Source organism: Leopardus geoffroyi, chromosome D3, assembly GCF_018350155.1.
Source record: "Leopardus geoffroyi isolate Oge1 chromosome D3, O.geoffroyi_Oge1_pat1.0, whole genome shotgun sequence".
NCBI classification, from domain to species: Eukaryota; Metazoa; Chordata; class Mammalia; order Carnivora; family Felidae; genus Leopardus; species Leopardus geoffroyi.
Window position 1 is genome coordinate 889,607 of NC_059339.1, and position 15,571 is coordinate 905,177.

The 15,571-nt window shown below is 62.8% G+C and overlaps 1 protein-coding gene across 3 annotated transcripts in view; it reads left to right on the forward strand.

Moving 5' to 3' along the window:
- The window catches only part of GALNT9 (polypeptide N-acetylgalactosaminyltransferase 9), a 92,158-nt gene that overhangs the window by 21,430 nt on the left and 55,157 nt on the right, over positions 1 to 15,571 (forward strand). For all 3 annotated transcript variants that reach the window (XM_045457804.1, XM_045457803.1, XM_045457805.1), the window contains exon 2: positions 3,791 to 3,971. In XM_045457804.1, coding sequence (XP_045313760.1) covers positions 3,791 to 3,971 — 181 coding nt within the window. The remainder of the gene's footprint in view (positions 1 to 3,790; positions 3,972 to 15,571) is intronic.

The following is a 15,571-nucleotide window of genomic DNA, read 5'->3' on the forward strand; positions in this document are numbered from 1 at the left end:
GATGTGAGGACAGAGCCGTGTCTTTAGGTGTAGACCTCAGGGGCCTCGGCCGGCTGTCGGCCATCAGTTCAGTGGAATTCGGGCCTTGGTCCCCCAGTAATGACAGGCCACTTTCAATCTTCACAAGTTCCTCCTGGTTCCGTCTGCCCTCGTTACCCGAGGATCAAGCAACCCTGCCTCTCCAGAAGGCTCTGTGAAAGAGAACATGAGTCAACACCAGGCATCCCAGAAAGAGGGAAGATGAGAGTCCCGGCAACCCCACAGGGAGCACTGATATGCACGACTCCTTAAAAGCTAAATCACATCCGCAGGTTTTTAATTGGCAGAGCTCTAACAGACCTTCCGGCTCAGGCAGAGTCCTAACTGGGCTGGTGGCTCTGACTGTCTCCCCCCAGCCGTGCCCCCCAGGGCCAGCCTCTTAGAGCTGCCGCGGCTGCTCAGAGGTCAGGGGTCAAGACGCAGGGCAAGGCCCAGAAGTGACCAGCCCCGAACCCTTACCTGGAGCCACCGGCGGGTTCCACACGAAACTCCTGCTGGGACCAGCAGCACATGACCCACCCCCACAGAATTCCGGGAGCCCCTGCGCCACGCAGAAGTGGGGTCCCCGGAAGGCAGCATCTGCATGTCTGGAAGCTTCTTGGAGATGCCAGTGCTCCGCCCACCCCACACCTGCGCACCTGCTGCTCTGCGTGGGCCCCTGCTGTCTGTGTCCCAGCCAGGCCCCCAGGACTACAGCCCCCATTCCTCCGAGGAGCCCCTGCCCCCAGGGCCGAGGTAGTGGGGTGGCAGGGGTGCGGCCGGGAGCTCAGGCGCTGCTCACACTCCGGGGCTCGCTCACTCACATGGTCTGGGGATGCCGCTTTGGCGCTCTCTGGGTTCATTTCTACCCAAATCAGTGCTGGGGCGTCTTCGCGGTGGAGGCGGGAGCTCTGAGGCCGGCCCGGGGGCATAAGGCATGGCCTCTGCCCCGGCGCCCCCACCCTGGACAAGTGTCCTGTTCAAGGTCTGTCAGAGCCTCTTGTTCACGCATTCGTGCTTTTATTTTTCGCTGTTCAAACCGCCCCGGGCCTGCTGCCGAGACCGTCTGGTGACGGTGAGTGCGGAGGGCCGTGCCTTGCCGGGGACACGCGTGTGGCACGTGGGCTCGTCCACACGTGAGTTACACGGGTGCTGGCCAGTGAGTCAAAGGCACATGTCCAGCGAGGTGACTTTGACAGGAACTGGCGGGTTGATGGACACGTGACCAGGCCCTTGCTCCCTGGCGCCTCACCGCACGTCGGTGTTCAGGGTGCTCCCTCTTGACGGGGACATCCCTCTTTCACTTTCTGTAAAAACACCAAAACCGCGGGAACGCCTTGTGCAAATTTCACGGATTTTTACAGACCGCTGGCGGTCACGCGCTCTCCTGTGTCACAGGCCTCCTGCCTCCCTTCCCCTTGGAATCCGCCGGCCTCCCCGGAGCAGGTGCTCTTGTCTGGGGCCCGGGGACGTGGTGGCATGTGACTGCCGGCCGAGTTCCTGTGTCGGCAGGGCACATGCTGTGTTTTGTTGCTACCTAAAAAGTGGACAGAAAGTCAAGATCCGAGCCTAAAGCCAACCAAAATGCACACATTTTGGGAAATTAATAGTGTCTGGAAGGCAAGCGATGACGCCTTGACATCTGAAAGCTCTTCGTGGGGGGGGGGGGCCACAAACCGGGTCGGGGGGCTCGCCTGAGGCCCCCTCTGCAGCGAGCAGGTGGCGAATGCGGGCTCGCTCCTCATTTTAGAACCAACCTACAGACCAGTCAGGGAGGGCTGGGTCACGCTCGTCGAACAAAATGAGATGCCATAAGTGACCTCGGACGATGTGGCATAGCTATTTCTTTTGGGGGGTTATTCATCGTCTAATTTTTAAGTTGTTATTGTTGCCAGAACAACAACATGCAAACGGCCTTCTTGACAAAATTTTCAGCGCATGATAACTACGGGGCTGCTAACGAGGCACAGCTCGTGCCGCGGACCTCTAGCTTATTCGTATACGGTTAGGAGTCTGTATAACTGGAGAAATAGATGTGTAAATGAAACTTAGAGCCGTTGAGCAGAACTCCCGGGAGAATGCTAATTTTTCCTTTAACCCGCGAGGGAGTCGGCAGGCTCCGTCTAAAGTGACGCTTCCAGAAATAGAGCCGAAAGTATTCCTCTTAAGGTCACAAAGGCAACCCCCGGCATCACGGAGAATAATGCCACAGCCGGGACCACGGGAGGAGGGCGGGTGGGTGGACTTAGCTCCGCCCCCCCCCCCCCCCGCCCGTGCACCTGCAGGCGTCCGGGGAAAGTGACCGTAAGATCCTGCGCATGTGCGGGAACAGAGCGAGAGCTCAAGCCAGAAAAGTGCTGTTCTTTGCAGAGCGGGGCTGGCACAGGAAATGGTCTTTCCAGAGCTTTCTACATTGTTTGAATCTTCTGACCTGCGTGCATCTCACTTTCACAAGTGACTTTCAAAAGTGACGTGAAGAAGCCCAGTGAGTTTTCAGGGCCTGACCCCACAGGCTGGTTCTCTCCCTCTCCTCCAGTCCTAGCCCAGTCCAGCCCTCACCGTGGGCCCACCCCACCCCTGGGCCCCCACCCCCTGCCAGGCTCCACCTCCAGGCCCCACCCCTTGGGTCCTCCACCCCCCACAGCAGCCCCCACCCCCTTGGGCCTGGCCCTGAGCAGCGACACTGCTGTCCCCTCAGGTTTGGGGGCACATCTGCCTTTGGGAGGTGGCTATTTACAGACTTTTGAAGGCGGAAAATGCGGTGCAGCACAGACATTTAAAAATAGCATGATTATATGTATTTTTTTACAACATTAAACTAAGAAGCGGAAATGATTTATGTGTCACATAATTTTTCAATTTTACACCCAATGCGTACCCTTCCGTCCTACGTGGTTAACTGGTTTATGATGGAGGATTCCGGAAAACGCCGAGGTTCTGTGGCCTGGGGCTCCCCTGCAGGGCGGCAGCGTGGGGAGGGGAGGGGTGGGGCCGGACTGGAGGGCGGGTACAGCTTGGATTTCGGTTTCCGCCCCTGGGGAGTCTCGTTGAGTAACAAACCTCAGGGGGGCAGTGGCGTAGAGAAGAGCCCTTTGCCCGAGGTCCGGCCCTCCCTGGGGTCTGCAATCTGGGCCCAGGCGGGACTGCGCACTAGTCCGCGCAGCTGGGCCGGGACCAGGGTCCCCGCCCCACGGAGAGCCAGGGTGCTGGCCCCACGCGTGCGGTGGGTGCTGCGCTGGGGTCCGGTTCCCTCGGAGCCGCGTTCCCCTCTGGCAGGAGTGGCCACTTAGAAGAACTTTCCAGAAGAACAAGCCCCTGGCCTGGCCTTCGGTAGCCCACGAGCACGAGCACACAGGCCTGGTGGCCCCACAGCCCTGCCCAGAGGCCGGGTCTCCCGCCTGGCCCCCCAGGTCAGCTCCGTCCCGCTCGGCGCTCGAGGCAGGGTCCTCCGGCGGGTGTCCTGCGTGTTGGGGGCTCTGGGACTCCCGGGAGGCCGCGGGTACTCAACCCAGCTAGCGTCCCACTGTGTGCAGGTCAGAAAGACCCACGACATCAAGGGTCGGTGAGCATTTATTTATTTATTTATTTTTCTAAATTTTTACAGTTAACAGACTTTCCTTGAATTCGGAGCGTCAGGGTCCCTCAGCGAGCAGGGGGTTTGCCAAGTTCGGCCTGAAAGAAAGGGGCCGCCAGCGGAGGCTGGGGGCGGGCGCGGGAGGGCACGGGCGTCCCGGGGCCTGGCTGACCGCCCTCCTTTCCCGTTTCCCGCCAGGCCTCGCCAAGCCCATCGGCCTGGTGGAGGGGCCTGGGGGCCTGGGCCAGGGAGGCATGGCGGCCACCCTGCGTGAGGACAGCCAGGAGACAGAAAGCAAATACGAGGAATACGGGTACAACGCGCAGCTCAGCGACCGCATCTCCCTGGACAGGACCATCCCGGACTACAGGCCCAAAAAGTGAGTTCGCGGCCCTCCTCCCGGGCACCGCTCCCGCACACCCCGCACCCGCGAGCTGCGGCCCCCAGAGCACGGCGACGTGTGCGCTCAAGGCCCTGCAGGCGGCACGGGGTCGAGACCCGGCACGTGGAGTCGGCCACACCCGCGACCGCGCCGCCTTCTGGTGTCTCTGTCGACACAGACGCGCGCAGGTGTAAGAAAGCCGGCTTGGGCTTGCGTCACTGCTTGGGGTCCCGTCGCTGCGGTGGGGGCCCCCCTCCCCCACCATCTAAAGGCGTCCACTATTCCCGCCCCGCCCCCCAAATCTGTCGCCCGGCTGCAGCCTGGCTTTGAGGCCTCTCAGGACTGAGCCCTGGTCTACGAGCGCAGCATCCTGTTTGAAAGCTCGTTAGGTGCCTTGGCGGGGACGAAATTGGAACAAAATGCCATATTAAGCGGACGTCATTGCGTGAAATATGTCCCGCCAGCCTGGCACCTGGGTCCTGGAGAGGAAAGGCAGGCTCGGCCCGGCTCCTTTCTGTGGTTCCGTCTGCAGAAACGGGGCAGGCGGCAGGGAACCCCGGACTCCCCGGGGAGGTGCTGAGGCCCCGGGCTGGGCCGGGGGTGGGGGAGGGGGTGGTGGTGATGGGCGGGGCCGGGAGTGGGGGTCCTGGTGATGGGTGGGGCCTGGGCCCTGGAGGAAACTCCATGAAGGGGCCCTGGGGTGGGAGGCCGTCCGGGGAAGCCCCGCGAGAGGTGGGCGGGCCGGCGGGCCCGGAGGGAGGAGGCGTGGGCAGGTGCGTGCGTGTTGGGCGTGGTTACGGGTGGGGCCCGCTGGCGCACGTGGTGGGGCAGCGGCGGATTCGGGACGGCGGAGGTGGCCCCCAGGCCGCCCCGCGAGGCCAGGCGGCGGGATCCGTCCGCCAGCTCCCCGTCATTTGCTCCGAGGGTGAGGTGCCGAGAGCAGGTCTCCCAGGTGAGCTGGCGCTGGGTGTCGGCGTGCGCGTCTGCGCGGGGCTGGCCGGGCGGTTCCCGAAACCCGTGCGTCTGTGGTGCGGCGAGGACGTTAGGTGCGGCCTGCTGTCTGGAGCCGCACGGTGACAGCTCACTGCCCGGCTCTCCTGCTTGTCTTGTGACTTCGTCCCAGAGAGGTTCCCCCTTCCTGGGTGGCCCCGGAGGGCGGAGGCCTGGAGCGCGCGCTCCCGCGGCCCCAGCCACGGGCGAGAACAGTTTTGTGTTCGAGGGTACCATCGATTCAGCATGAGTAAGGCCGGCTTTCCTCTTGTGAGATGGAATAACGATTCTCTGTTTGCGTAAAAAATGCAATTAAGTGTGAAACAGGCCAATTTGAAGAAGCATGCTAAGTGAAGGACGCGGGGGACGTCCAGATGTGACAGAGTCACAGACACGGGCTTGAGTGACTCAGGTTTGCGACGTACCCAGTCTGTGCTCTGAGAGTGTGGCTGTGAGTGTTTGAGTGTGCACGTGTGTACATGTACGTGTGGATGTGTGTGTGCACATGCGTGAGTGCGCGTGGTAGTCCTGAGCGCCCCCCAGCGGGCCCCGACCTCTGGAGCAGGACCTAAATAAGTTGCCGCTCAGGCTTCACCCTGCGGCTGGAGTCGGGCGCTGTTCTTGGCTCTGAGCTGGGCACCCGCGGTGCCTTTCAGAGACCCCCCCGAAGCCACCCCAGGCTCAGCAACTCGCTGAAGGGACTCACCTCACTCGGCAAAGCTGTTACACGCCCGATGCGGTTTGTTAAAGGACAGAATGACATCATGGAGAACAGGGCAGGGGCCAGGGGAGCACTTAATTTTCCCCGCAACGGCGAGTGACCGCACGTATGAAGAATTACAACAGGGGGCTCATTCGAGCCCTGGTGTCCAGGGTTTTATTGGCCGGCCGACCTCAGTCCCCGTCCCCAGAGGTCTGGCCATGCTGTGGCTCAGGGCTCCAGCATAGATCACTGCGCAGCATAGACTATCCCACATAGGCGATGACGCTCTCGTCAGGCAGGATGTCCCAAGGGCTCAGAAGCCACCTCCCAGGAGCTGGCAAGGGCCAGGCCTTTCCTGTGCACATGGTAGGAGAGGCCCCCACCTCCCATGTCACCGATCTGATCGTGGCACTTGCAGCCTCGGGGACTTCGCCACCAGAGACTCTAGGAAACCTGTCCTTGTCTGTGTCTTCCTCTGGTGGCAGTTGTGGCCACAAGGGGGCCCCCCATGGGGTCGAGGACACTTACCCCTGTCTGCTGGGGGCAGGCTCTCCTGGTGGTCCTGCTGCATCATCCACCGTCAGAGCAGGGCACGTATAGGACAGACGGGAGCGTGTGTGACGGGCGCTGTTGTCTGCCTCCCTGGAATCCTGTTGTCTTTCTCTGGGCACCAGCTCCCCCTTCACACAGGGGAACCCACAGGAAACTTGCTGTTCCAGCTGCTGTTCCAGCTGCGGGGCAGATCACAGGATTTGGGATTAAGGTGATTAGAGCATCGTGTCCACCACCTCAGCGACTGGCTCGGGGCTGTCACATGGTCTGGGCCCGTCCAATCAGAGTGCACCTTGGAATTACCTCAGGCTGTTGGGGAAAAAATCAGGCCTTTCAGTCAAAGTAAAATTGCAATTACGGGAACTTGGGGAGCTTAGCCATCTTATTATCATGAAAGGGAGGCTGGGAGTTCCCACAACCCACCCGTGAACCCCGAGGGCAAATGCAGTGCAGGGCTTGGCAGAGCTGGGAGGTGGGGAGGAATCAGGTTCCAGTGCTACCGTCGCGGCACCTGGATCCAGCTGTTCCTGAAGCTAGCGTTGCGATAAATTATAAACAAGTGAAAAGTCTTCTAGGCTCTGTAGTAAACTAGCGCACACACATGTACATTTATAAGTCTTTTGCTTAATCAATTGGAATTTTGTTTCCTGCTTCTTAAAGCGGAAGGGGCTCTCCCTGCTCCGTCTGGCTCATCCCTGCACACCCTTGAGTCCCCAGAACACTTTGCTCCGGCATCTCACTCTGCTGGGATTTGCCTGAGCCGCAGATGCTCCTCTGGGTTTCCTTTTGAGGACTGAGACCCACCGCCCTTCCCTGAGTGGCAGAGACCTCCCCCGTAGGAAGCCTCCGTTTGCCAAAATAAAAACCGACAGGAGCGACCAGCTCCCTGCCAGCCTCACGTCGCAGAAGAAGACGTCAGGGCAAACTCTCAAAGGGCCGCCATTTACAATACGCCTTAGTTGATAGAAACCTGACTTTACAGACACTCCGACTGGAAGGGCACAGCTCCCCGCCTCCCTGAAGTAGACAGTGTGGGTTTCATTTTCTTACATGTTTATCTGTAGCCATTTCTTTCCCAAAAAGAAAGGCGGAGGGGCGCCTGGGTGGCGCAGTCGGTTAAGCGTCCGACTTCAGCCAGGTCACGATCTCGCGGTCCGTGAGTTCGAGCCCCGCGTCGGGCTCTGGGCTGATGGCTCAGAGCCTGGAGCCTGTTTCCGATTCTGTGTCTCCCTCTCTCTCTGCCCCTCCCCCGTTCATGCTCTGTCTCTCTCTGTCCCAAAAATAAATAAACGTTGAAAAAAAGAAAGGCGGAGGCTTTGTGATCGGGACACGCACAGACCAGCCCCGTCACGCGTGTGAATGACAAGCCGGAAAGAAGCCCTTCCTGTCCCGCCGGATCCTGGCCTGTCTGGACGTGCTGCCCCCCCTTCACCAGGGGACAGCGTCGTGGGGGTTACTCGCGTGCAGCCACAGCCCTTATGCACCCGTGGCTTACAACACGGCCGCAGTGTCTAGGGGAGGCTCGTGCTCTCGTGCAGCTTGGCGAGCGCAGGGCCACTCGTGTCCCTGGGGCTTGTTTAAGAAGGTGCTGCTGGTGCTGCCCTGTGCCAGGGCCCTGAGGGCTGGCATTGCCCACGCTCTACAGACAGGAGACCAAGGCAGGAAAGGTCAAGTACCCGCACTGGGCCCGTGGGCCAGAGTTTGCCGAACCCCGTCGTGCGGCGTGCGTTCCCCCCGGGCTCTTTCCGTCCCCACAGAGCCCAGTGGGGCACGTTGTGTTTTCCAAAGACGGAATCTTCTCGAATCTGCCCCCTCCCCCGCCCCCAGGGTGGGATCTGTGTCCCCCTCCCTGAGATTGGCTGGCCATCCTCTCGAGGAGGGCAGAGGTGAAGAGGGCGGTTTTCGGGGTTTCCACCCCGGCCCAGGTGTGGGCCCGCGAGCTGCCATATAAGCAGTCCGCAGGTCCTGAAGCCCAAACGTGGTCGCTCAGAGCGCCCCGTGGCCAGGCCTGCGAGCGCTCAGACAGAGACGTGCCAGCCAGGGCCGGACACGCTGCAGCAGGGGTCGGAGGGAGTCACGCACGGACGAGCCCACGGAGGAAGGCCGGGCAGGCCGCTGCAGAGTGCTGAGTTCTGGGTCTGTGAGGCCAGGCACTGTTTGCAGGAACCTTCCATGTGGCCACGCGTCAGGAGCCACACCTGGCGTCCAGTAGGCCCTCACCAAACGTCTACGGACGACCGAGCAAATGAGTACATGAGTGCAATTCAGTCTATGCCCGTTTTAAGCTTTCGGAGTTTGATTCCCTAGATGGCCTTGCGCCCCGTGGGGCCCATCCGTCCGATGAGAAACGGCCTTGTTCTTGGATTCTGACAGGTGCAGCCGCAAAAAACACACGTGGGATGTGGGAGTGTGTGTGTGTGTGTGTGTGTGTGTATGTGTGTCTGCACATGTGCCTACCCATGTGTGCCTGTGTGCACGCGTACACGTGCGTGGTACGTGTGTGTATGTGTTACTGGGTGTACGTTTGTGTGCATGTGTGCCTGTGCATGTGTACATGCATGTGCAAGTGTGCCTGTGTGTGCACGTGTATGCGTGTTAATGTGTGTGCAGGTGTGCGTGTGCACGTGTTATGTGTCGATGTGTGTCCGTACGTATTTGTGTGTGTACGTGTGCACGTGTACTTGCATGTGCTGTGTGCGTCTGTGTGTGCATGCCTGTGCGTTGTGCGCGTGTACCTGTGTGCACCCGTGTATGTGCACCTGTGTGTGTTCACACGTGTACATGCGCATACGTATTTGTGTGTACGCGTGCACGTGTCTGCACGTGCCGTGTGCATTGCGCGCCTGTGTGCCTGTGTGCACACATGTACGTGCACCTGTGTTTGCGTGTGTTCACGTGTGTGCATGCGTGTGCACGCGTGCCCGACAGATCCGTCCACTCTCAAAGCAAAGTTCTCACCCGCTTTCTCCCGTTAGACATGTTATTGATTTCTCTTTGTCTGGAGGTAGGTAGCTTTTCTAATTAAGCAGCAGCTTTAATTATGCCACAAAGCACATAACATAGATCTTGATTATTAAGACTGGCCCACGGGATAATAAAAGGGAGACTGGCAAATCCAAATTAAACAGGATCATAAAAATGAGTGGCCGTGCCCGAGCTTGTCCTACATCGTGTGCAGTAATGCCCCCCCATCCCCCCCCAATGTGTTTGCAGAGCCTTCGTGCATATTGACTAAGCTGCGAACAGCCTGGCTGTCAACTCTAATAAGTCGTATCTAGTGGACGGAGAACCAGAGGTACCTTGCGCCTGGTCCCCCAGCCCCTCTGAGTGTCTAGGGTCTGTGAGAGGGGGCAGGGGTCTCAGACAAGGAGATGGGGAAAACCGGGGCGTCGTCACGGAAGCGTGCGGGGTGAGCCGTGGGAGAGACGCCTGGTTCCTTGCCTCCCCGGGGAGCATGGAACCGCAGGCCGGGCGGCATCCTGACCAGGCAGTCAGTTCCCGAAGGAGACACGCTTCCCTTCTGCCGGCCCGGAGCCCTCGCAGCCCTGCCCCTGGCAGGTCCGAGCCCCTGGGGGTGTCCGAGGGAGAGACTGGATGGGCTGGAGGTCACAGGCCCCGGAGACTGTGCATCTGGGCGCTGAAGCCTCGCTCAGCCTCCCGGGTACGTGCGGCGCCTCTGGCAGGAGACGGACGTGTCCCCGTGTCAGGAGGCGAAGCTCGCTGCTCCGCCGGGAGGGACGCCACACCTCGTTTCTTCTCCGTCCTGGGGCTATTTCTCCAGCGGCACGAAGGGCGTCCTCCAAAACTTCCATTAGTGTCGCTGCCGCGGCCCCGTTTCCTGTGGCCGGGTTGAGACCTCGGTGACACTCCCTGTGACCCAGTGATTTGCAGAGGCCTCGGTGACCCCGCAGCCGGCTCTCTCGCCGGGTGCGTGAAGACCTCCAGGCTGCCACATGGTACCCATCAGTGTACCGGCTGGTGACCCCACGAGCCCTGTGACTGTCCCCCCCCCCCTGCCTGGTATGAGGAGGGGCGTGGGAGGGGTCTCTGTGTGTCCCGTGTCCTGTTTCTGACACGTGGGTGTTTGCGTGCGAGTCTGTAGCCTCCAAAAGCCTTTGCCGTGAGGTCTGAGGGCGGCGTGCCTGTCCGTCCGTCTGTGAGTACACGGCGAGGTGAGACACGGGCTGCGTCTTGGCCCTGGGACCTTGTCTGTGCGAAGACAGCTGGGACGGCCGGAGGTCCCCGGGCTGCGTTGACCGTGCACGTCCGGGTCTGGGTGCGTGCGGCAGCGAGCGTGGTCTGTGTGTGCGCTCAACTCCGCCAACAGGCACCTCGAATAAATACGAGCCATTAATGTCCTTCCCGGGCCGCCCGTCTCCATGGTGTGTGCCTGGGTCTCTATGGGAGATGGTGTGTGTGTGTGTGTGCGTGCACGTGAATTTGTGTGCGTGTCACGTGTGTGTGCACGTGTGTGGGCGCACACATACAGGTTTCTGGAAGGTCTCACGGCCAGCTGCCTGGACGGACGGATGGACTCGGTCTGGGGAAGACAGGACCTCAAGACAAGAGGCTGTCCTGTGCTGCTGTCGCGGGGGCCGCTCTGCCTCTGTGTCCCCTCAGCAGGGGTGCGGCCTCGCTCGTCCGGGACTCCGTGTCCCTGCTGGCGTTCCCAGGGGGGTGGGACGGGGGTGGGAGCGGGTCACACACAGCGGGCCGGTGCCGCGAGCAGGAAGGCGTCCACCAAGAGGCGGAGACGCTCCTCGGGTGACCCACGTCCGAGAGCCTCCGGACGGCTGTTCCTAGAAGCATCCATCACGGCTTCCGAGGGTGCAGCCTCCCGGGTGCGTGCGGCGCCTCCGGCAGGAGACGGACGTGTCCCGATGTCAGGAGGTGAAGCCCGCTGCTCCCCCGGGAGGGACGCCACACTTCATTCCCTCTCCGTCCTGCGGTTATTCCTCCAGCGGCACAAAGGGCGTCCCCATCAATCTCCATTAGTGTCGCTGCCGCGGCCCCGTTTCCTGTGAGGCCGGCGGGGACGTGCCCGCCACGCGTTCTCCCCGAGACCTCGGAAGAGGCTTTCAAGAGCCTCGGCACCACCCCCGCTCCTCTGTGGGTTCATAAATCCTCCTAGAAACGTCTCTGCGGTTAAGGATTTCCTGCCTCTCCGGCTCCAGGTGGGGGTGTGAAGTCGCAGCCGCAGCCCCCGCGGCACGAAGCCCAGCCCTCTGCCGCGGGGACCTGAGGCACTCGCGCTAACCCCCACCCCGTGGGCCGGGCGCCCATGTGCTTAGCGGATTCCCCACTTAAGCTACATCCCCATTCATGGGCTCAGAGGCCGGACCTGGACGGGGCGCGTGGGGACGGGCTCTGAGGGCCTTCGGGGCTCTGCGGGGGGTCCGGCAGAGGCTGGTGCCGCCTGGGGGTTGTCGCGAGCCTGTAGGCCGGCCGCCAGCGGCCCCCAGAGCGCCGACGCGTGGCGGTCAGATTGCCTCCATGGTAGCTCGGGGCTCTAAAAACAGGCTTCCTGCTCGTGGTGACTCTGCGTGGAGGCACCTGGCGTTGCTTTGCGTGCAGAGAGGCGCTCGGGGACGCTGGTGAGCCGGGTGGCCACGGCGCCTGACTGTGCGTGACAGTGTTTGGGGTACACGGGCTGGATGACACTCCAGGGAGGAGTGGGGTCCTCCTAGAGAGAGCGGATGTTCTCTGTCGATGACAACAATTTCAGACGAGACAACAACTCAGCCAGAAGTGGCTGCATGATGACGAGACCTCACAGGACAAGTCTGTAGTCAGGGTCCACAGTGGTTTGACTGGCAGCGGCTGACAGAGTCAGGGACCCAGGCTCTCCCCAGTTCTCTGTTCTGCCGCATCCAGAATGTCGGGCTTCTCCCCGCATGGTCACAACGTGGCTGCAGCAGCTCCGGGTATCACATCATCACAGGCCCACTTCCCCACGGGCTAGAACAAACATGTTCCTGCGTCTTGTCTCTGTTCAAGAATAGAGAAAACTTTCCTGGAAGTCCCTGCAGACCCCCCTCGGGTGTCCTGGGCCGGCCGTCCATCTGCCCTGTCAACCGTGAGGGCGGGATGCTCGTCTGCTCCTCTCTGCTCCTGCGTCGTTTGGCTTGCCCAGCGTCCGGCCTCTCAGGATTGTGGGGACGCCCTGGTCTCAGGCCCCGGGGCTGGCCGAGGATTCAGCTGAGGGGCTAGCGGGCGGCACCCTCCCTGCCCCCACGGAGGGGAGGCCCGAGCGGGGGCTGTCTGCGTGCTGGCTGAGGACGGGCTGGGAACGAAGCCCTGTGCCGAGAAAGCCCAGCTCCCGCGGATGGAGCCTTGTCGAGACGGGGGCAGTGAGACGCCGCCCCCCCCACCAGCACCCCGCACCTGAGGGAAGCAGGTGCACGCGGCAAGCGTTCGGGCCAGCGCCGGGTCGGGACCCCTTCAGTCGCCAGAGACAGAAAACGAGAACAAGAGACGGGGCGGGGGGCGTGGAGAGCAGAAGCTCGTGACAGTCACCAGGGCCACCCGTGGAGGAGCACACGGCAGGGTCCCCGAGTCGCGTCGGAAGCTTCGCGCTTGGTGGAAGGAGCCGGGCGTGAGGGCAGCCTGCCTCAGGTGACACGTGGCCTGTCCCCAGGGAAAAGGAGAGCCCCGGGAGCTGCAGCCCCCGGACAGAGGTCGCGGTCACGCTCCCACGCGGTAGACGCGGGTTTTACCGCTTCACCAGCCGTCGCGCCGGGCCTGTGCCGGATGACGGCGCCTTCTGCGTGCTCAGTGTTTTCCACGGGCTTGGTGTCGGGGGTGGGGGTCGCGCTGTGAGCAAAGGAGATGATTTTAATGCAGGTTTGTGCGGGGCCGACATGAGCGGCATGCACGGCACGCTTCTAATTCAGACAACTCGCAAGCTGTGCGTGTCCGCGACGGGCGAGACTCGTAAGTGCAGGCGGGCGTGGTGGGGAGGCGGCGGTGGCCTTGGGGGGGTCCCCGTGCTCTGGGAGCACTAGCTGCCTCCGTCCCGCCCGCGGACACCTGCGGGGGGTCGCGACTGTCTGCGGGCCCCCTCAGCACGGCCCACTCGAGTCCCTGGATGGAGACCGGGCCCACGGTGTCCTGCCTGTGTCCTTGTGGGGCCCGCGTTGAGTCCACGCGGCGCTCGAGGCCCCCCGCCCCCGCCCCGGGCTGCCCTGAGGGTGCGCGGCAGGCCGGCGTGGCTGCACCCCACCCTGGGCGCCCTGGCGGGGCGGGACGGGCCTCGTGGGCGGGTGCTGGCGTCCCCACAGCCATGTGCCCCTCTGGGCTGTCCCCCAGTCATGTCCCCCTCCAGACTGTCCCCACTGCTGTCCCTCCCTCAGGGTGTCCTTACATCCATGTCCCCTCCCCAAAGCTGTCCCCCCAGCTGTGCCCTCCTCCAGGCTGTCACCCCAGCTGTGCCCCCCCACAGCCCCGCAGCTGTGTCCCCCCTGGCTGTCCCCCCAGTCATGTCCTCCCCAGCTGTCCCCCCAGCCGGCCCCCAACTGTGCCCCCCAGGGCTGTCCCCCCAGCCGGGGCCTCCCCGGCTGTCCCCCCAGTCATGTCATCCCCCGCTACCCCCCCAGTCACATCCCCCCGGCAGTCCCCCAGCCGTGTCTCCCCCTGGCTGTCCCCCTAGTCATGTCCCCCCGGCTGTCCCCCCAGCCAGCCCCAACTGTGCCCCCCAGAGCTGTCCCCCCAGTCATGTCATCCCCCGCTACCCCCCCAGTCACATCCCCCCGGCAGTCCCCCAGCCGTGTCTCCCCCTGGCTGTCCCCCTAGTCGTGTCCCCCCCGGCTGTCCCCCCAGCCAGCCCCCAACTGTGCCCCCCAGAGCTGTCCCCCCAGCCAGGGCCCCCCCGGCTGTCCCCCCAGTCATGTCATCCCCCGCTACCCCCCCAGTCACATCCCCCGGCTGTCCCCCCAGCCATGCACTCCCCGGCTGGCCCCCAACTGTGCCCCCCAGGGCTGTCCCCCGAGCCGGGGCCCCCCCGGCTGTACTCCCAGTCATGTCACCCCGTGCTACCCCCCAGTCACATCCCCCCGGCTGTCCCCCAGCTGTATCCCCCCCTGGCTGTCCCCCCAGTCATGTCCCCCCCGGCAGTCCCCCAGCCGTGTCTCCCCCTGGCTGTCCCCCTAGTCATGTCCCCCCCGGCTGTCCCCCTAGCCATGCACCCCCTGGCTGGCCCCCAGCTGTGTCCCCCAGGGCTGTCCCCCCAGCCGGGGCCCCCCAGGCTGTACCCCCAGTCATGTCACCCCCCCGCTCCCCCCCAGTCACATCCCCCCGGCTGTCCCCCAGCCGTGTCTCCCCCTGGCTGTCCCCCCAGTCGTGTCCCCCCAGTTGTGTCCCCCCCAGCTGTCCCCCAGCCATGTCTCCCCCTGGCTGTCCCCCCAGTCGTGTCCCCCCAGCTGTGCCCCCCCCCGGGCTATCCTGCAGTCACTCACAGACATATGTGGGTGTTACTGGGCTCAGGGAGGGGACAGCCCACGCACAGGCGACGATGCCGGCTTAGTTTCTGTCACACCCAGGGTTAGAAGTGTCTGTGTTTGCCAAGCTCTGTATTAATCTATCCCGTGTTTTACAATCGTTGTGACCACGATCAATGGACCATTTTTACAAAGGCCACCTGGATGCACCAGATCCTGTAACAGAGGTGACCTGTCGGTTTTCTAGTCCCCGAATGGGACTTATTCTTGCTGGAAGAACGAAGTGGAAAGAATCTCAAGAAGCAACATCCTTCGTGGGAAGAATTCCTCCCGGACCGTGGTCTCTGAGGCAGAGAGGCAAAGGTGGAGAGATTACCCGGTGAATGCCATGACACGGCGGGTCCCCCGTGCACCTCAGGCCCCCAGAGCGGAGTCCAGAAAACAGAGCGCCCTCAGGTTATCCAGAGAACCGACCCAGCCCAGCAGCGTGTGTCCCCAGGCTGCCCAGCCCCGAGCTGAGAGCACCAGCTTCCTCCGTCAGCCGGAAACTCGGGGGTGCGCTACCCTGGCCCCGGGCGTTGTCCCGACGCCCACGCAGGCTCCCCGCGGACCCTCCCCCCCCCCGCCCCCGCGCGTCCTCCCTTCTCGTGTGTTCCATGCAGATGATTTCGGTTCACAGCCCCTGGGGCACGCAGCCTGCTCTCTCTGCTCACCCCGTGTTTGAGCAGAGACCGCATCTGACCCTGGCCGTGCGCCCCCGCCCCTCCCTGCTCCTCACGGCGGTCAGGTGCCACTCGCGATGATGCCCCAGCGCACCTCGTTCCTGGGTTGCCCCGTCGGAGGCGAAGGTGGCGGACTGTGTTTGTTGACCCCGCCCGTTCTCACATCTGCCTGACGGGACACCCGCCGGAAGAGCC